Here is a 20,458-nt window from a genome sequence, read left to right as displayed (position 1 = left end):
TCGCCTGCCCGCCTGCCAGCCTGCCTGCCTGTCTGCCTACCTACCAGCCAGCCTGCCTGCAAGCAAGCCTGCCTGCCTGCCCGCCAGCCAGCCTGCCAGTCTGCCTGCCTGCCTGCCTGAGTGATAGCCACCCAGCCTGCCTGCCTGCGTGCCGCCTGCCAGCCTGCCTGCCTGTCTGTCTGTCTACCTGCTCGCCTGCCAGCCTGCCAGCATGCCTGCATGCCTGCCTGACAGCCAGCCAGCCTGCTAGTCTGCCTGTCTGTCTGTCCGCCTCTCTGCCTGCCTGCCAACTAGCCTGCCAGCTTGTCTGTCTGTCTGCCTGACTACCTGCCTGCCAACCAGTCTGCCAGCCTGCCTGTCTGTCTGCCTGCCTGCCAGCCAGCCTGTCTGTCTGCCTGCCTGCCTGCCTGCCAGCCAGCCTGCATGCCAGCCTGCCTGCCTGCCAACAAGCCTGCCAGCATGCCGGTCTGTCTGCCTGCCTGCTAACTAGCCTGCCAGCCAGCCTGCCTGTCTGCCTGCCTGCCAGCCAGCCTGCATGCCAGCCTGCCAGCCTGCCTGCCTGCCGGCTTGTCAGCCTGCAAGTTTGAGTGCCTGCCTATCAGCCTGCCTGTGCGCCTGCCTACCAGCCTGCTACCTGCCCGCCTGTCTGCATGCCTGCCTGCCAACTAGCCTGCCAACATGCCTGCCTGCCTTCCTGCCTGCCTGCCTGCCTGCCTACCTGCCTGCCTGCCAGCCATCCAGCCAGCCAGCCAGCCTGCCTGCCTGCCTGCCTGCCTGCCTGAATGCCTGCCAGCTTGCCTGTTTGTCTGCCTTCCTACCTGCCTTCCTGCCAGCCAGCCAGCCTGTCTGCCTGCCTGCCTGCCTGCCTGCCTGCCCGCCTTCCTGCCAGCCTGTCTGCCTGCCTGCTTGCACGCCTGCTTGCCTGCCTGCCTGCCAGCCAGCCTGCCAGCCTGCCTGTTTGTCTGTCTGCCTGACTGGTCGCCTGCCCGCCTGCCAGCCTGCCTGCCTGCCTACCTGCCAGCCAACCTGACTGGAAGCCAGCTTTGCTGTTTGCCTGCCTGCCTGCCAGCCAGCCTGCCTGTATGCCTGCTTGTCTGTCTGCTTGCCTACCTGCCTGCCTGACAGCCAGCCAGCCTGCCTGACAGCCAGCCAGCCTGCCAGTCTGCCTGTCTGTCCGCCTGCTTGTCTGCCTGCCTGCCTGCCTTTCAGCCTTCCAGCCTGTCTGCCTGCCTGCCTGCCTGCACAACTGCTTGCCTGCCTGCCTGCCTGCCAGCCAGCCTGCCAGCCTGCCTGTCTGTCTGTCAAACTGCTCGCCTGTCAGCCAGCCAGCCTGCCAGTCTGCCTGTCTGTCCGCCTGCTTGCCAGCCTTCCTTCCTGCCTGCCTGCCGCCTGCCAGCCCGCCTGCCTGTCTGCTTGACTGTCTGACTGCTTGTCTGCCTGCCTGCCTGCACAACTGCTTGCCTGCCTGCCTGCCAGCAGGCTGCCAGCCTTCCTGTCTGTCTGTCTGTCTGTCTGTCTACCTGCTCGCCTGCCAGCGAGCCAGCCACCCAGCCAGCCTGCCTGCCTGCCTGCCTGCAAGCCAGCCAGCCAGCCAGCCAGCCAGCCAGCCAGCCAGCCAGCCAGCCAGCCAGCCAGCCAGCCAGCCAGCCTGCCAGCCTGCCTGTATGTCTGCCTGTCTGCCTGCCTGCGAACCAGCCTGCCAGTCTGCCAGCCTGCCTGTCTGTCTGCCTGCCTGCCTGCCTGCCAACTAGCCTGCCAGCCTGCCTGTCTGCCTGCCTGCCAACCAGCCTGCCAGCCTGCCTGTCTGCCTGCTTGCCAGCCAGCCTGCATGCCAGACTGCCTGCCAGCCTGCCAGCTTGCCCCCTGTCTACCAGCCTGCTTGTGTGCCTGCCTACCAGCCTGGCTACCAGCCTGCCTGCCTGCCCACCTGCCTGCCTGCCAGCCTTATTGCCAGTCAGCCTGCCTGCCTGCCTGCCTGTCAACTAGCCTGCCAGCCTGCCTGTCTGTGTGCCCTCCTGCCTGCCTGCCTGCCAGCTTCCCTGTCTGTCTTCCTGCCTGCCTGCCTCCTGCCAGCCTGGCTGCCTGCCTGTCAGCTTGCCTCTCTGTATGTCTTCCTGTCTGTCTGCCTGCCTGCCTACCAACTAGCCTGCCAGCCTGCCTGAATGCCTGTCTGCCTGTCTGTCTGCCTGCCTGCCTGCGTGCCTGCTTACCTGCCTAGCTGCCAGATAGCCTGCCAGCCTTCCTGTCTGTCTGTCTGCCTGCCTGCTCGCCTGCCCGCCTGCCAGCCTGCCTGCCTGTCTGCCTACCTGCCAGCCAGCCTGCCTGCAAGCCAGCCTGCCTGCCTGCAAGCCAGCCTGCCTGCCTGCCTGCCCGCCAGCCTGCCTGTCTGTCAGTCCGCCTGCTTGCCAGCCTGCCTTCCTGCCTGCCTGCCGCCTGCCAGCCTGCCTGTCTTTCTGCCTGCCTGCCTGCCAGCCAGCCAGCCAGCCTGCCTGCCAGCCTGCCTGCCGATTGCCTGTCTTTCTGTCTTCTTGCCTGCCTGCCTGTCTGCCTTTAAGCCTGCCAGTCTGTCTGCCTGCCTGCCTGCGTGCCTGCTTACCTGCCTGGCTGCCACTCAGCCTGCCAGCCTTCCTGTCTGTCTGTCTGCCTGCCTGCTCGCCTGCCCGCCTGCCAGCATGCCTGCCTGCCTGACAGCCAGCCAGCCTGCTAGTCTGCCTGTCTGTATGTCCGCCTCTCTGCCTGCCTGCCTGCCAACTAGCCTGCCAGCTTGTCTGTCTGTCTGCCTGCCTACCTGCCTGCCAACCAGTCTGCCAGCCTGCCTGTCTGTCTGCCTGCCTGCCAGCCAGCCAGCCTGTCTGTCTGCCTGCCTGCCTGCCTGCCTGCCAGCCAGCCTGGATGCCAGCCTGCCTGCCTTCCAACAAGCCTGCCAGCATGCCGGTGTGTGTGCCTGCCTGCCAACTAGCCTGCCAGCCAGCCAGCCTATCCGTCTGCCTGTCTGTCTGCTGCCTGCCTGCCAGCCAGCCTGCATGCCAGCCTGCCTGCCTGCCTGTTTGTCAGCCTGCAAGCTTGAGTGCTTGCCTGTCTGCCTGCCTGTGCGCCTGCCTACCAGCCTGCTACCTTCCCGCCTGTCTGCCTGCTTGCCTGCCTGCCAACTAGCCAGCCAGCATGCCTGCCTGCCTACCTGCCTGCCAGCCATTCAGCTAGCCAGCCAGCCTGCCTGCCTGCCTGAATGCCTGCCATCTTGCCTGTTTGTCTGTTTCTTGCCTGGCAGCCAGCCTGCCAGCCTGCCTGTCTGTCTGTCTGTCTGTCCGCCTGCTTGCCAGCCTGCCTTCCTGCCTGCCTGCCTGTCGCCTGCCAGGCTGCCTGTCTGTCTGCCTGCCTGCCTTCCAGCAGGCTGCCAGCCTGCCTGTCTGTCTGTCTGTCTGTCTGTCTGTCTGTCTGTCTGTCTGTCTGTCTACCTGCTCGCCTGCCAGCCAGCCAGCCAGCCTGCCTGCCTGCCTGCCTGCTGCCTGCCTGCCTGCCTGCCTGCCTGCCTGCCTGCCTGCCTGCCTGCCTGCCTGCCAGCCAGCCAGCCAGCCAGCCAGCCAGCCAGCCAGCCAGCCAGCCAGCCAGCCAGCCAGCCAGCCAGCCAGCCAGCCTGCCTGCCTGCCTGCCAGCTTCCGTGTCTGTCTTCCTGCCTGCCTGCCTGCCCGCCTGTCTGCCTGCCAGCCTGCCTGCCTGCCTGTCAGCTTGCCTGTCTGTTTGTCTTCCTATCTGTCTGCCTGCCTGCCTACCAACTAGCCTGCCAGCCTGACTGCCTGCCTGCCTGCCTGTCTGCCTGTCTGCCTGTCTGCCTGCCTGCCTGCCTGCCTGTATGCCTGCTTGTCTGCCTGCTTGCCTACCTGCCTGCCTGACAGCCAGCCAGCCTGCCAGTCTGCCTGTCTGTCCGCCAGCTTGCCAGCCTGCCTTCCTGCCTGCCTGCCGCCTGCCAGCCTGCCTGTCTGTCTGTCTGACTGTCTGCCTGCTTGTCTGCCTGCCTGCCTGCTTGTCTGCCTGCCTGCCAGCCTTTCAGCCTGCCAGCCTGTCTGCCTGCCTGCCTGCCTGCCTGCACAACTGCTTGCCTGCCTGTGCGCCTGCCTACCAGCCTGCTACCTTCCCGCCTGTCTGCCTGATTGCCTGCCTGCGAACTAGCCAGCCAGCATGCCTGCCTGCCTGCCTGCCTGCCTACCTGCCTGCCAGCCATTCAGCTAGCCAGCCAGCCTGCCTGCCTGCCTGAATGCCTGCCAGCTTGCCTGTTTGTCTGTCTTCCTAACTGCCTTTCTGCCAGCCAGCCTGTCTGCCTGCCTGCCTGACTGCCCGCCTTCCTGCCAGCCTGTCTGCCTGCCTGCCTGCACGCCTGCTTGCCTGCCTGCCAGCCAGCCAGCCTGCCAGCCTGCCTGTTTGTCTGTCTGCCTGCCTGGTCGTCTGCCCGCCTGCCAGCCTGCCTGCCTGCCTACCTGCCAGCCAACCTGCCTGGAAGCCAGCCTGCCTGCCTGCCTGCCAGCAAGCCTGCCTGTATGCCTGCTTGTCTGCCTGCTTGCCTACCTGCTTGCCTGACAGCCAGCCAGGCTGCCAGTCTGCCTGTCTGTCCGCCTGCTTGCCAGCCTTCCTGCCTGCCTGCCGCCTGCCAGCCTGCCTGTCTGTCTGCCTGACTATCTGCCTGCTTGTCTGCCTGCCTGCATGCACAACTGCTTGCCTGCCTGCCTGCCAGCAGGCTGCCAGCCTGCCTGTCTGCCTGTCTGTCTACCTGCTCGAATGCCAGCCAGCCAGCCAGCCTGCCTGCCTGCCTGCCTGCCAGCCAGCCAGCCAGCCAGCCAGCCAGCCAGCCAGCCAGCCAGCCAGCCAGCCAGCCAGCCAGCCAGCCAGCCAGCCAGCCAGCCAGCCAGCCAGCCAGCCAGCCAGCCAGCCAGCCAGCCAGCCAGCCTGCCTGCCTGCCTGCCTGCCTGCCAGCTTCCGTGTCTGTCTTCCTGCCTGCCTGCCTGCCCGCCTGTCTGCCTGCCAGCCTGCCTGCCTGCCTGTCAGCTTGCCTGTCTGTTTGTCTTCCTGTCTGTCTGCCTGCCTGCCTACCAACTAGCCTGCCAGCCTGCCTGCCTGCCTGCCTGCCTGCCTGTCTGCCTGTCTGCCTGCCTGCCTGCCTGCCTGCCAGCCAGCCAGCCTGCCTGCCAGCTTGCCTGTCTTTCTGTCTTCTTGCCTGCCTGCCTGTCTGCCTTTAAGCCTGCCAGTCTGTCTGCCTGCCTGCCTGCGTGCCTGCGTGCCTGCTTACCTGCCTGGCTGCCAGTCAGCCTACCTGCCTGCCTGCTCGCCTGCCCGCCTGCCAGCCTGCCTGCCTGCCTGTCTACCTGCCTGCCAGCCAGCCTGCCTGCAAGCCAGCCTGCCTGCCTGCCCGCCAGCCAGCCTGCCTGTCTGCCTGCCTGCCTGCCTGACTGATAGCCAGCCAGCCTGCCTGCCTGCGTGCCGCCTGCCAGCCTGCCTGCCTGTCTGTCTGTCTACCTGCTCGCCTGTCAGCCTGCCAGCATGCCTGCATGCCTGCCTGACAGCCAGCCAGCCTGCTAGTCTGCCTGTCTGCCAACTAGCCTGCCAGCTTGTCGGTCTGTCTGCCTGCCTGCCTGCCTGCCAACCAGTCTGCCAGCCAGCCTGTCTGCCTGCCTGCCTGCCTGCCAGCCTGCCTGCCTGCCTGCCTGCCTGCCTGCCAGCCAGCCTGCATGCCAGCCTGCCTGCCTGCCAACAAGCCTGCCAGTATGCCGGTCTGTCTGCCTGCCTGCTAACTAGCCTGCCAGCCAGCCTATCTGTCTGCCTGTCTGTCTGCCTGTCTGATTGCCGGCCAGCCGGCCTGCATGCCAGCCTGCCTGCCTGCCTGCTTGTCATCCTGCAAGCTTGAGTGCCTGCCTGCTTCCCTGTCTGTCTTCCTGCCTGCCTGCCTGCCTGCCTGCCCGCCTGCCTGCCTGCCTGCCAGCCTGCCTGCCTGCCTGTCAGCTTGCCTGTCTGTATGTCTTCCTGTCTATCTGCCTGCCTGCCTAGCAACTAGCCTGCCAGGTTGCCTGCCCGCCTGCCTGCCTGTCTGCCTGCCTGCCTGCCAGCCAGCCAGCCTGCCTGCCTGCCAGCCTGCCTGCCAGCTTGCCTGTCTTTCTGTCTTCTTGCCTGCCTGCCTGTCTGCCTTTAAGCCTGCCAGTCTGTCTGCCTGCCTGCCTGCGTGCCTGCTTACCTGCCTGGCTGCCAGTCAGCCTGCCAGCCTTCCTGTCTGTCTGTCTGTCTGCCTGCCTGCTCGCCTGCCCGCCTGCCAGCCTGCCTGCCTGTCTGCCTACCTACCAGCCAGCCTGCCTGCAAGCAAGCCTGCCTGCCTGCCCGCCAGCCAGCCTGCCAGTCTGCCTGCCTGCCTGCCTGAGTGATAGCCACCCAGCCTGCCTGCCTGCGTGCCGCCTGCCAGCCTGCCTGCCTGTCTGTCTGTCTACCTGCTCGCCTGCCAGCCTGCCAGCATGCCTGCATGCCTGCCTGACAGCCAGCCAGCCTGCTAGTCTGCCTGTCTGTCTGTCCGCCTCTCTGCCTGCCTGCCAACTAGCCTGCCAGCTTGTCTGTCTGTCTGCCTGACTACCTGCCTGCCAACCAGTCTGCCAGCCTGCCTGTCTGTCTGCCTGCCTGCCAGCCAGCCTGTCTGTCTGCCTGCCTGCCTGCCTGCCAGCCAGCCTGCATGCCAGCCTGCCTGCCTGCCAACAAGCCTGCCAGCATGCCGGTCTGTCTGCCTGCCTGCTAACTAGCCTGCCAGCCAGCCTGCCTGTCTGCCTGCCTGCCAGCCAGCCTGCATGCCAGCCTGCCAGCCTGCCTGCCTGCCGGCTTGTCAGCCTGCAAGTTTGAGTGCCTGCCTATCAGCCTGCCTGTGCGCCTGCCTACCAGCCTGCTACCTGCCCGCCTGTCTGCATGCCTGCCTGCCAACTAGCCTGCCAACATGCCTGCCTGCCTTCCTGCCTGCCTGCCTGCCTGCCTACCTGCCTGCCTGCCAGCCATCCAGCCAGCCAGCCAGCCTGCCTGCCTGCCTGCCTGCCTGCCTGAATGCCTGCCAGCTTGCCTGTTTGTCTGCCTTCCTACCTGCCTTCCTGCCAGCCAGCCAGCCTGTCTGCCTGCCTGCCTGCCTGCCTGCCTGCCCGCCTTCCTGCCAGCCTGTCTGCCTGCCTGCTTGCACGCCTGCTTGCCTGCCTGCCTGCCAGCCAGCCTGCCAGCCTGCCTGTTTGTCTGTCTGCCTGACTGGTCGCCTGCCCGCCTGCCAGCCTGCCTGCCTGCCTACCTGCCAGCCAACCTGACTGGAAGCCAGCTTTGCTGTTTGCCTGCCTGCCTGCCAGCCAGCCTGCCTGTATGCCTGCTTGTCTGTCTGCTTGCCTACCTGCCTGCCTGACAGCCAGCCAGCCTGCCTGACAGCCAGCCAGCCTGCCAGTCTGCCTGTCTGTCCGCCTGCTTGCCAGCCTGCCTTCCTGCCTGCCTCCGCCTGCCAGCCTGCCTGTCTGTCTGCCTGACTGTCTGCCTGCTTGTCTGCCTGCCTACCTGCCTTTCAGCCTGCCAGCCTGTCTGCCTGCCTGCCTGCCTGCACAACTGCTTGCCTGCCTGCCTGCCAGCCAGCCTGCCAGCCTGCCTGTCTGTATGCCTACCTGCTCGCCTGCCAGCCAGCCAGCCTGCCAGTCTGCCTGTCTGTCCGCCTGCTTGCCAGCCTGCCTTCCTGCCTGCCTGCCTGTGTGCCCTCCTGCCTGCCTGCCTGCCAGCTTCTCTGTCTGTCTTCCTGCCTGCCTACCTGCCTGCCCGCCTGCCTACCTGCCAGCCTGCCTGCCATCCTGCCTGCCTGCCTGTCAGCTTGCCTGTCTGTATGTCTTCCTGTCTGTCTGCCTGCTTGCCTACCAACTAGCCTGCCAGCCTGCCTGCCTGCCTGTCTGCCTGTCTGCCTGTCTGCCTGTCTGCCAGCCTGCCTGCCAGCTTGCCTGTCTTTCTGTCTTCTTGCCTGCCTGCCTGTCTGCCTTTAAGCCTGCCAGTCTGTCTGCCTGCCTGCCTGCGTGCCAGCTTACCTGCCTGGCTGCCAGTCAGCCTTCCTGTCTGTCTGCCTGCCTGCCTGCTCGCCTGCCCGCCTGCCAGCCTGCCTGTCTGCCTACCTGCCAGCCAGCCTGCCGGCAAGCCAGCCTGCCTGCCTACCTGACTGATTGCCAGAGAGCCTGCCTGCCTGCGTACTGCCTGCCAGCCTGCCTGCCTGTCTGTCTGTCTACCTGCTCGCCTGCCAGCCTGCCAGCATGCCTGCATACCTGCCTGCATGCCAACTAGCCTGCCAGCTTGTCTGTCTGCCTGCCTGCCTGCCTACCTGCCTGCCAACCAGTCTGCCAGCCTGCCTGTCTGTCTGCCTGCCTGCCTGCCAGCCAGCCTGTCTGTCTGTCTGCTTGCCTGCCTGCCTGCCAGCCTGCCAGCCAGCCTGCATGCCAGCCTGCGTGCCTGCCAACAAGCCTGCCAGCATGCCGGTCTGTCTGCCTGCCTGCTAACTAGCCTGCCAGCCTGCCTGTCTGTCTGCCTGTCTGTCTGCCTGCCTGCCTGCCAGCCAGCCTGCATGCCAGCCTGCCTGCCTGCCTGCTTGTCAGCCTGCAAGCTTGAGTGCCTGCCGGTCAGCCTGCCTGTGCGCCTGCCTACCAGCCTGCTACCTGCCCGCCTGTCTGCCTGCCTGCCTGCCTGCCAACTAGCCTGCCAGCATGCCTGCCTGCCTGCCTGTCTGCCTTCCTGCCTTCCTGCCTGCCTGCCTGCCTGCCAGCCATCCAGCCAGCCAGCCAGCCTACCTGCCTGCCTGAATGCCTGCCAGCTTGCCTGTTTTTCTGCCTTCCTACCTGCCTTCCTGCCAGCCAGCCTGTCTGCCTGCCTGCCTGCCTGCCTGCCTTCCTGCCCGCCTTCCTGCCAGCCTGTCTGCCTGCCTGCCTGCACGCCTGCTTGCCTGCCTGCCTGCCAGCCAGCCTGCCAGCCTGCCTGTTTGTCTGTCTGCCTGCCTGGTCGCCTGCCCGCCTGCCAGCCTGCCTGCCTGGCTACCTGCCAGCCAACCTGCCTGGAAGGCAGCTTGCCTGCCTGCCTGCCTGCCTGTATGCCTGCTTGTCTGTCTGCTTGCCTACCTGCCTGCCTGACAGCCAGTCAGCCTGCCAGTCTGCCTGTCTGTCCGCCTGCTTGCCAGCCTGCCTTCCTGCCTGCCTGCCGCCTGCCAGCCTGCCTGTCTGTCTGCCTGACTGTCTGCCTGCTTGTCTGCCTGCCTGCCTGCTTGTCTGCCTGCCTGCCTGCCTTTCAGCCTTCCAGCCTGTCTGCCTGCCTGCCTGCCTGCACAACTGCTTGCCTGCCTGCCTGCCTGCCAGCCAGCCTGCCAGCCTGCCTGTCTGTCTGTCAAACTGCTCGCCTGTCAGCCAGCCAGCCTGCCAGTCTGCCTGTCTGTCCGCCTGCTTGCCAGCCTTCCTTCCTGCCTGCCTGCCGCCTGCCAGCCCGCCTGCCTGTCTGCTTGACTGTCTGACTGCTTGTCTGCCTGCCTGCCTGCACAACTGCTTGCCTGCCTGCCTGCCAGCAGGCTGCCAGCCTCCCTGTCTGTCTGTCTGTCTGTCTGTCTGTCTGTCTGTCTGTCTGTCTGTCTGTCTGTCTGTCTGTCTGTCTGTCTGTCTGTCTGTCTGTCTGTCTGTCTGTCTGTCTGTCTGTCTGTCTGTCTGTCTGTCTGTCTGTCTGTCTACCTGCTCGCCTGCCAGCGAGCCAGCCAGCCAGCCAGCCTGCCTGCCTGCCTGCCTGCCTGCAAGCCAGCCAGCCAGCCAGCCAGCCAGCCAGCCAGCCAGCCAGCCAGCCAGCCAGCCTGCCTGCCTGCCTGCCTGCCTGCCTGCTTTCCTGCCTGCCTGCCTGCCAGCCAGCCAGCCAGCCAGCCAGCCAGCCAGCCAGCCAGCCAGCCAGCCAGCCAGCCTGCCTGCCTGCCTGCCTGCCAGCCTGCCAGCCAGCCAGCCAGCCAGCCAGCCAGCCAGCCAGCCAGCCAGCCAGCCAGCCAGCCAGCCAGCCAGCCAGCCAGCCGGCCAGCCAGCCAGCCAGCCAGCCAGCCGGCCAGCCGGCCAGCCAGCCAGCCAGCCAGCCAGCCAGCCAGCCAGCCAGCCAGCCAGCCAGCCAGCCAGCCAGCCAGCCAGCCAGCCAGCCAGCCAGCCTGCCAGCCAGCCAGCCAGCCAGCCAGCCAGCCAGCCAGCCAGCCAGCCAGCCAGCCAGCCTGTCTGCCGGCTTGTCTGCCTGCTTGTCTGCCTGCTTGTCTGCCTGCTTGTCTGCCAGCCTGCTTGCCTTCCTGCCTGCCGCCTGCCAGCCTGCCAGTCTGCCTGTCTGTCTGTACGCCTACCTGCCAGCCTGCCTGCCTGCCGCCTGCCAGCCTGCCTGTCTGTTTGCCTGCCGGTCTGCCTGCTTGCCGGCCTGCCTGCCTGACAGCCAGCCAGCCTGCCAGTCTGCCTGTCAGTCTGTCCACCTGCCTGCCTACCTACCTGCCAGCCTGCCTGTCTGTCGGCGTGCCTGCCTGCCTGCACGCCTGCCTGCCTTCCTGCCTGCACGCCTGCCTGCCTACCTGTCTCTGTCTGTCTCTCTGTCTGCCTTACTTCCTCTCTGTCTCGCTATGAGACGTTATTCCCTGACTCAGTCATGCATGATGGCATTAGCGCGAAGGCTGAAGACGACAGGAAAATATACGACACAACTGCAGGGCACTCGTCGTGTTGCACTTCTTCCTAGTGTTCTCCAAATTGAATGCAACCATCTTGTTTCCAGTTCGAATTCCAGCTAGCTTTCCACTTAGTTTTTTTAATCAATCGCATCATATAATAGACTATTCAACATATCTATCGGGCAATCAGCGAAACAACCAAGCAATTAAACAAACAATTGTTCATATGGGGATATCAATAGAAATAATGTCACATTCTACCCACAGGGACTCTTCGGCAGTGAGGTTTGCAATGCTTATGGTAAGAAGCACGGTCTGTTAATGAAAAACAATACCATCTCCACACAGCGTTGTACGCGCGCCTATTGGCGGCAGGGAAACAGCCGTTCGTGTACGGGTGAGCGTGACGCACGCCGTCACACCTGCTAAGGTAATGGCAGGGTGCAGTTTCTTTGTTACCCACGAGTGGGTGTCTGAGGCAAGCGCTGCCAAGGCTTCGCTGAAACAGCGGCTAGCGATCGATACAAAGACGTCACGGTGGTCGAAAAAGAATAGAATGGCCCGTGGAGGGCTTAGTCTTCGGCAAGGCGCGTATGTGCCGCTTGCGAGAACGGCGACGGCAGAGCGGTTCTGAAAAATTAATCTTAGCCGTCACTTGTAGGTTCGGAATACAAAACCTGTAATAACTGCTGGCGATGTAACAGTTTTGCTTATTGTAGGCACAATACATCTGTGCATTTTTTCAATTGCCCTTTAAAGTGCACAGTTTCTTGTTTAGTCATGTACACTGTAAAGCTGGGGATGCGCTTCAGAAGTTTTTATTTTGCTATTGGTTAATAAAAGCTGATGATAAAGGCGGGATAAGTAATTTTTTTCGCTAAGGAGAGGAGCGTATATATCAAAGAAAGCAAGTGGCTGTGTTAGCCAGACTTCAGTAGGCTTGTCAATTAAAGAAATGATCTTCGGTGCGAGCACTCATGCTTCCAGGAGGGGATTTTTGCCGATGACAGGTGCAGCGTTTTGACATTGCGTTTGCGCGCTTGCATGTGGCTCGAGTATAAAAATCACGGGCTTTTTTCCAGCAAACGCAGTTGAAAGTTGAGCGCAGTGTGTCTCCTCTCGTCTTCGGTGTATCGCCTCAAGTAGCGCTGTTGTTAAACAACCATCAGGAGCGAATGGTTTGAAAGCTAAAGTGAAAGACGTTATACCGGTCTTAAGAAAGTTTGCGGTGCTTTAACTTCTTGAACAGCGCTGGGAAAGGTACTGCGTATCATACTGGTTACACTAGAACTTCAGGCTTTAAATTTTTGCACATTTTGTGCGGACCAAAGAGCATTAAATCAATTAGTCGAACTTGCAAGCTGTGCCTTCTTGCCTATTCACAGACTTGGTTGCAGAACCTGAACAAAGAATTTCAACATACCAAATAATTCTGGGAAAAATTATTCTCGGGCGAAAAACAGTTTATGAATGCAATTTTTTCATATAAATAAAAATTTAAGTACAACAATGAATATATTCGCAGAGCACCCGACGGCAGTCTTGTATTTTTTTCTATTAACGTTTTTGCTACCATCAAAACCATTCTCCACTAGTTTTGGGTAGCAGTCTTAATCTCTCGATGCCACCAATGAAAACACGTGAAAAAAGGATTTTGTAACAGATCAAAACATAACAGCTTCTTGCAAATTTTCAATAATCAAAAATTTTTTTCTGAGAGAGGTGGACATATGAGGGACACAGAATAAGACACAGTTACCCCCAAGCTCTTATGCAAAGTGATGCTCTCGATAAGAACATAGTGTATGTAGCTCCACACTGGCCCAGCCCGGAACTTAATTCCTGAAGGGACCCTGAGGTCAATTTGAAGTAGGCCTGTGTCGATGGAATACCAGCTTGTAAAAAAATACCGCTCTTACCTAACGAAGGCTGTAGAAAGATGGACAAAACATACAAGTAAAATACAGGTACCTCCGCCACTGGCAAATCCCAGAAGCTCCATCGCTATGACCGAATACACATCGAAAACGACAAATCTCTGAGGGTGAAAAATGCTCATGAAGGTTACTCTTCTGAATTGAGTTGTTTTTTAAAATGTTAGTGCATTTTTATCATCGAAAAAAGATGGTAAAATTTTAGACAACCGATATGTTGAAAGCGAAAAAAATATCTTACATATGCCGGCAGCACACATGACCTGTTCCGTTTCTCTATGTTTTTGTGCTATGCGTTTATGTGGTTATGCGGGTTATACCACCTATGCGTTTCCGTGTTGATTAGTTATTGACGTGACTCAAATTACAAGTGCGTAGCAGCACAGGAAATCCAAGTTCCCTTCTAAGTGCTCCTCGGATAAAGTTCTTGCTCGGCACACACCTACAATGCTTTATTTGTGCATTTGACCGCAGTTTACGATAGAGCCGTGCTACTTCGCGCCTCCATGTACTGTACAGCCAAGCTATTGTACGGGAGCCTATTGTGTCGTCGAATCTCCTTGCGTTCGACATGAAGTTAACGCAGTAAAAGCCACAAATAATTGGAGGGGACACTTCAGCTCCACCTGAAGGGTATTACGCGATAGCGCTGTGGGTTAAATCCCAAATATGCGGAAGGTCATTCTATACTTTACATTCATAGATGTCCCGGAGTCTTGAACCTCCACCCCCACCCCCTTGGCGCCGTGGTGCAGTGGTTAAGTGATGCGCAACTGCCTTGTGCGGCCAAGGTTGCTGATCCCTAGCGACAAATCGTTAATTTAACTGCCATATGTCACAGTGCAGAGTTTTATAACTATCCGGTGGACCTTCCTGCTAGGTTGCTCTCTGGGGACCACCTGCTAGAGCCATGCCCGTGATTTTTCGCTCACAACGCCGACCGACAACCCCGGCGAGAGATTTTGCAGAGAACGGTGCCCTTAAGGCTATCTCGTTAAAATGGAGCCTGCTTTAAAGTGAAAGGTCGGACAATGTGACGTGGTAGGTTGTCATAACAGCCGTGTCGAGTCAGAGCAGAGCCGTTGCATTGTCAGTGGGGTGGTGTATCATCGAGCGCGGCCAGATGAGCAGCGGAGGACCACATGATTAAATTCTATTCAGCTGAATAGCCTAGCGACTTATCGGCTAGGTTCCTTTGCTATGATAACATTTCTCACAATGAGCGCTTTTATATAAATCGGCATGAAAAATACCCCTCTACGTAGACCCCGGGGTCCCCAGTGAGGAGCGCAGGTACGAAGTTTAATACATTTCTAAGGAAAATTGGTAAGCAGACTGCGTCATCAGCGAAATCAGGTGTTCTTATAAGCTCAATTTGTGTCCAGGCGCTAAATGCGTGCGATGACTTGATATCACTGCGGCTTAATGAGAAAGCACCTCTTACCAGTAAGGGATAGCTGCTGCCAGGTTGTGTGCTGCTTTCGAGCACTGGGAAGTAGCGCTTCGAAGGCAGGGGAAAACACCTAAGGCCAATTATTGTTGCGGTGCGGGCCTCCACGCTAGCAAACACGCTGCTTGGCGTGCTCGCTTCGCGGACGCTGGAATGCATAACCAGTGCTACGAGGACTATTATGTTGAGAATTCAGAAATGTTTGTAGGCCGCAGTCTCTAGTCTTCAGTCGTGTGCGGCTCTAGTCTTCGGTCTTGACAATGGCTTGGTGATAGCAGCTGCCGCACCAGTGGCTTCGCTTGCTGTCCGCACTTCCCACTCCTCGGCAGTCGGATATTCTAGGCATCCAGCTAGTCCAACCACTTCGTCCTAAAGAAAATTCACGCTTACGGGGCTGAGGTCGATGAAGGTTTTCGCGAGAACTTCGTTGTTTGAATCGGGAACGGATTCCGCAGCAATGCCAGTGCAAACGAAGCGAGAGCGGATAAAAAATTACTGCAGCGACTGGGTGGCGGTAGCTTTCATTTGGGATAGACGGCACCAAAATTCCAGCAATCACAGAGTCCGTATTTGCCCATTTGTTTGAAAATTACGTCACCAGACAGTCCCCAGTTTGAATCAGAGGTGTGGGGAAAAAAGTGTATGGGCGATAAATTGGATTGATGCAGACGATATGATATAGCATTCTTTTTCACTCGCCAATTTGCTCTAGTTCTGGTTGTATTCCAAGTTCGGCTACGCAACTACGCAAAATCTGTCACACTGCTAGATTCCCGGCGAGTCCTCATACATTATACCTCTACCAGCGCAGTGGCGAAGCGGTTAAGCGATGCGGTACTGCTCTGGCAGGCGACTGTTTCAAGAACAGCCACCGGTGGGCTTGGAGAACAAGGCGAAATAATGAAACTCCTGGAAATCCTGGATCTACTCTCCGTCTACATCTGAAAGCGCCATAATTTGGTCCTATACGCTCCTCCCTTCCAATGATTGTCCATAATCTTTCCAACAACTTGCCGTTACTGCAACCGCAGCTGCAGCCTGTGCAAGCAGCTGAGCGTCTGAGTTGACTACGTAGTATGGAATGGTTTGGTTTTATAGGGCTGAACGTCCCAAAGCGGCTCAGAACCGCAGCGGTGGCCAAGTGGTTGAGCATCTGCCTCGCATGCAGGAGGTGCGGGGTTCCATCCTCAGTGCCGCCGGGTACCCACCGGTGGTACAATGGGTACAAGCTTTCCCCTGCCTGGTGCTCGGCTTCTTTCGGGTGATATGCTTGGGAAATGGGTCTTTGACCGCACCTTGAGAAATGAAAAATACCTTGTGCCATGGCGTTCTTTGGGCGTAGATGCGCTTGCACCATAAAAATCTATCATCATCATCATCATCAAAACGGCTCAGGCTATGAGGGACGCCGCAGTGAAGGGCTCTGGATAACTTCGGCTACCCGGTGCTCTTTAACGTGCACTGACATCGCACCGTTTTCGGGCCTCTAGCATTTCGCCGCCATGCAAATGCGACTGCCGCGGCCCTGATCCAACTCTCGCCTTTCGGTACAGCAGCCGAGCATCCTAGCCACTGTGCCACAGCTGCGGGCTTAGTTAAAAAACATTGGTGCACTACAGACTAATGTTCATGAACGACGGTATGCTTGAAGGATTTCTAAGTAAACGATTATACGTAGCATGGAGGGTCTGTTGCGCATGCGTATTTGCTATGCAGCGGTCCGTGTCGCATCATCGCCCACAAGAATGACGGAAAGTTAAGGAAAACATTTTTGCAGCCCTGTCAGTGAAAACGAAGCGCGCAAGTAAAGACCAAAATTTAAACAGAGTGCTCAATTCTGGCGTCTTCTCCTTGGGCTCTGTATCAAAGCCTTACAAAAATACTATGAACTCTTGCCATTTATTCCAAGTATTTGTTCCACCGAGAAATATTGGCCGCGGAGTTATGAGAATATTTCTGCGAAACATCGTTCCCACAGCGCTCGATTGCGAACAACGCCAAGGTCTTACTTCGGCAGTGTTTTCACTTTCGATACAATATGGAGACAGCGGGCCCAGTAATACGTGCGATACGCGCTGGTGATTGATGCGCGAATGCTGCGAAGAGATTTTGCTCGAAAATCCGTCGCTCTTTCCTCGAGGGCCTTTTAGTGGTGCGTGGAAAGAGGTGGCGTGTATAGAATTAAAGTGTCATCTGAAGCCATGGACGTGCTAAAGTGGAGGCACCCCAAGAATTGATGAGCTGATGACAGAAATAGATATGTGCAGATTGCTTCCCTCAAAACGATACTTTTCTTCAAGAGTATGGCTGTCCATACAGCTGCGTCAATTACCCGATTTCCCAAATGCCCACGACTGATACATTTCATGCTACCCTTTTTTTTTTACTGATATAACATTTCCCAGTAGTGGTAGCAGTAGATGCAATGCTGCGCAGCCTGTTGATTACTGTTGCGTTAGTGGGAACGCAAGCGGCAGTTTTTGCCGATATTGATTGTTTTGGTAAGAATTTGGTTAACTATAGAGGAAGGGACACTTCTCCAGTAAGAAGAGAAGACGTGCTAATAACTGTGCGCCATTAAATATCAGTATTACATTACCTGATGTATGAGGTGCCATACTCTACAGGGCGCATTTATTTGAAGATGAGTTATAGAAAAAAATGTCAGACTTTTTTCCTGACCAGGCTCACACAGCTCGTGTCTATTTGACAGAAACATCTGAAAAACAATGAGATAATAAAATCGTCTTTGCAATTAAAATCATAGGTGTTTTTAACTGAGCCGAAGCGCAGCGTTTTGAGTGGCGCCTCAGAAAACTGAACATTACTGAATTCATCCTACAAATCATTCCACTGCGTTCTTGGTTCGCGATCTCTGACAGCACTCTTGGAGTGCACGCATGTATGGGTGCACGCTTTTGAACAAATGGCCACTGTGCGCGCTTTCTATGTGGGCGTGGACTGCAGTACTGTAAACGAGCACTTCGAGTTTCCCCCCCTATGGTGGCAGAAGAAATGACACAACATCATACAAACGGCTGTAGAGTCTGGTGGTGTGGAGTGCACCAGTACCTCCTATTTTTCGTCCTTGAGTTTCTCGCACTGATTTTGGGAGTTCATTAACCGAGACTTTGTACTTAAAGAGCGCTTTGCAACTAGATTGCGCGCGTAGAATATCATTCCTCAAACAACACATCCCGATGCAGAGAAAGTCGGGAGGTTAAGAGTAGCGTCCTCAATCTATCCCGACGCAAACTGGGCATCTTCAAAGAACGCTCATCTCGCTAATAACCAGAGATGTATACGGCTCAAAGAAGGTCACTGCAGGAGGAGTTCGTGTCAGATAGAATGCAGGCTCGTTACAGGTTATATATTTCATTTAACTCGCGCAAATCACTGATCACGTTCAACTTCGCTAGACACTTCGTTTAGGACCACGTTTCGGCGTTCAAATCCTTCCGTGGCGTTGCGTAACGTAACTAGAAATTTTTGCTTCCTTGATGCGCAGGGGCAAAAGTATTGCTTGCGTATGTACCAAACATTCATTACTCCTCGCTGAAGCAGTGGTAGTGTGCGTGTCCCACGAAGAAATGATAAATTTTCTGTGTTTGTGTGCGTGTTTTAAGAAGGAGTGCTTTGTAGGATTTTATTATCGGCAGTATGACACACTGCACTTGTATTGCACGCACCATGGGAAGCTTATGCGAAGCTTCGAATCCCATTCAAGTTCGTTTAAATAAACTCGACCATCTGAGAAAATATCGCTCGCCTAAGCACATTTCAAATATCATTGTGCATGAGCTGGTGGTTGTTTCTATTGCGCATCATCCCGAGAGCGCGTTTTCTTTCAATTCTAATGCCCTAATTGAATTTACTATTAAAAATTATGCGAATAAAATGGTGGTGCAATTCTCGAAAATCCAATCATTCCGTTACGGCAGGTCGCTTGTTGTTAGACATTGCTTTATTCTAGCCTTCTGGTTGTTTTTTGAATTTGATTTTAGCTGTTAGTTTAATACGTGTAAGGGAATATGTGCAGCTTGTAACTCAATTATAAATCAGACTGATTTAAAATATTTAGATTGCGTTTGTGTTCTCGCGGTACACTCATTGTAAAAGCTGCCGGGCTTGGTGTGTGTTGCAAACGGTAGACATGCGTGGTAGAGCTAAAAGACTGCACTGAACGTAGTACTGGCTTTCGACGCACTGCGTGTGCCTGCAAGAGGGGTTACGAGAAATGAAAAAAAAGAAAATATTACCCTGAAATTCCGTTCAACTTTTCCCCCTATTTCGCAACACACGCAACTCTTACTCAGAAATTTCATTCCATTTAACCAAAATTTTGAAGTGCAATGCATTTTAAAAGTGTGAGCCTATAGTTTACATGTGTTGTTGGTAAAGCACATTGCCGCATTTTATGCAACTCAAGGGATAAAGAGACCGCTTTGAACCATAGAAGTTTTGTCGCTTTGTTGTATATTTTGCTTGCAGAAATTGACTTTCAGACTTCATGCCGCGTGCAGAAGTTCTATCATTTCCTTGTTTCAAGAATGACAAGACCAGCCAAAGATGATAAACGCTTAATGAGCAGTTAGATAGGTTAAAAAGAAACAACGCACAACGATGTTTGAAACCAGCGATGAATCCCCTTATGCATGATTCTCCAGTCCAAGGCATTCGATGTTATTCTGGAGTCCCGCCTCTATTCGAAGTCTATAACTCCCAATGGGCAAGTTCTGGGCGCTGAATCACACAATAACATGCCATACCATACCATACCATACCATACCATACCGTACCATACCGTACCATACCGTACCATACCATACCAGACTAGACCAGGCCAGACCAGACCAGACCAGACAAGACCATACCATACCATACTATACCACATTATTCACAAACTGACAAGAACTATCTGTTTATGAAAAACAGACTAAGCAAACTTCCTCTACTATGTATACCGCAATATAACATACCTTCTCTCCTTCTTTTATGTTGTCACTCGAAACCATTTCGAAAAAAAAGTCGTTAAACCTTGGAGTCAATTGTTAAGTAAGCGCGTTTACCATTATCATTGTAGAAACTGCAGGGACAAAGGCTCTCAGCCCCTTTTTTTTGCCACCCACAGGGTGTCCCAGTTATAGATAACACAATATAAGAAAAAGATGGAGGTTTTTAGACGAGTGAAACCAACTCAGTGCTGTGGCGAGGCGCGTCACCTAGCCAGCAGTACTTTTCGCTCTCAGAAGTTAGGTAATTATTCAAAACTAAGTAGCTAACATTTCAAATATGGGCTTTGAGAAACAAAAGTGCGGTTCAAAAGTTGTACATCACCTTGAACAACAGCCAGCTGAAATGTTGGCAATGAACGCTTTATATGGTTTTTTTTACCTAAAAGCGCGCGAAATTCCAAATCTACTATGTCATAAAGGTGCAACGTGCTTGAGTGACCTAACTCGTGTAGTCAGAGAAGAAATAAATGTTCCCCCGAACGCTGTCCCCGGCAGGGCTTTACGCTGATTGTGGACGCGAGAAATGAAATAAACAGATTTTTAAATCTGACGTGACGTTTGGGGCATTTATGTACAGTGCTCTGATGTGGCAGATTTGAAATTCTTCGCGGTCATTTTTCGGGCCCATTACAAAGAGTAACTAAAGGGCACATTATCGCACAGTTTTAATCCGGCTGTTCTTTCCAAAACTATGTATCGACACTTCTTTCCCGAAGATGATATTTAAAAAGATAATAAGTCTGCAGTAATTAAACAACATGGCAGAATGGCTCTTAACAACATGGCTCTTAAGAACACTCAGTAAATTTTAATTTTCGAAGGCAATCTATGTTATCAAAAATCTGAATTACATCGAGTAGGACGCCTACTATACAGAGCGTTTCACCTAAGAATTTACACAATTAAAAAAAAACATGCTTTTTGAGTTAAAATAGCGCTTGCTTCGGCATAACTTTGTCGGCAGTATAGTACATCAGACTACTGCTCCGACGTGCTAACTAGCAGGCTTGTTAGCTAATTTTGAATGGCTATCTTTTGAACTATTACTATTAGGCTCTTTAATTACTGACAGCAAGAAGTGCACAGAAACGGCCACAATACTGTGCTGTGTGGGCGCCATCGCCTGCGCCTCCACCAAGGCCACTTCTGGAGAGCACTTAGATGGTCTTAGAGGTGTGGCGCTCTAGTGTTTCCATTTTAGCGGATATACCAACTGCACCTACGAAAGACCGAGTGCACCGTGGACCCAGTGGTGCACCCTCCTCTATACCATCACGTTCGCCTTGTGCTGGTCAGCGTCAGCCAAAGAACCTAGTAGCAGACGACTATTTCCAAACAATGGTTAAATAATGGTTTGTGGCCTGCTCCTGACTTTTGCCGG

At 56.0% G+C, this 20,458-nt stretch overlaps 1 protein-coding gene across 1 annotated transcript in view; it reads right to left on the bottom strand.

The window, feature by feature from the left end:
- Positions 1-814: 814 nt before the first annotated feature.
- The window catches only part of LOC144108212 (uncharacterized), a 70,871-nt gene continuing 51,227 nt past the window's right edge, over positions 815-20,458 (bottom strand). The window contains exons 2-5 of the mRNA XM_077641491.1: positions 8,374-8,472; positions 7,116-7,178; positions 4,955-5,011; positions 815-901 (exon numbers count right to left, since the gene is read on the bottom strand). Coding sequence (XP_077497617.1) covers positions 815-901; positions 4,955-5,011; positions 7,116-7,178; positions 8,374-8,472 — 306 coding nt within the window. The remainder of the gene's footprint in view (positions 902-4,954; positions 5,012-7,115; positions 7,179-8,373; positions 8,473-20,458) is intronic.

Source organism: Amblyomma americanum, chromosome 10 (genome assembly GCF_052857255.1).
Source record: "Amblyomma americanum isolate KBUSLIRL-KWMA chromosome 10, ASM5285725v1, whole genome shotgun sequence".
Lineage (NCBI taxonomy): Eukaryota > Metazoa > Arthropoda > Arachnida > Ixodida > Ixodidae > Amblyomma > Amblyomma americanum.
Note: the sequence above shows the minus strand (reverse complement) of the source record. Positions and strands in the feature narration are given on the sequence as shown.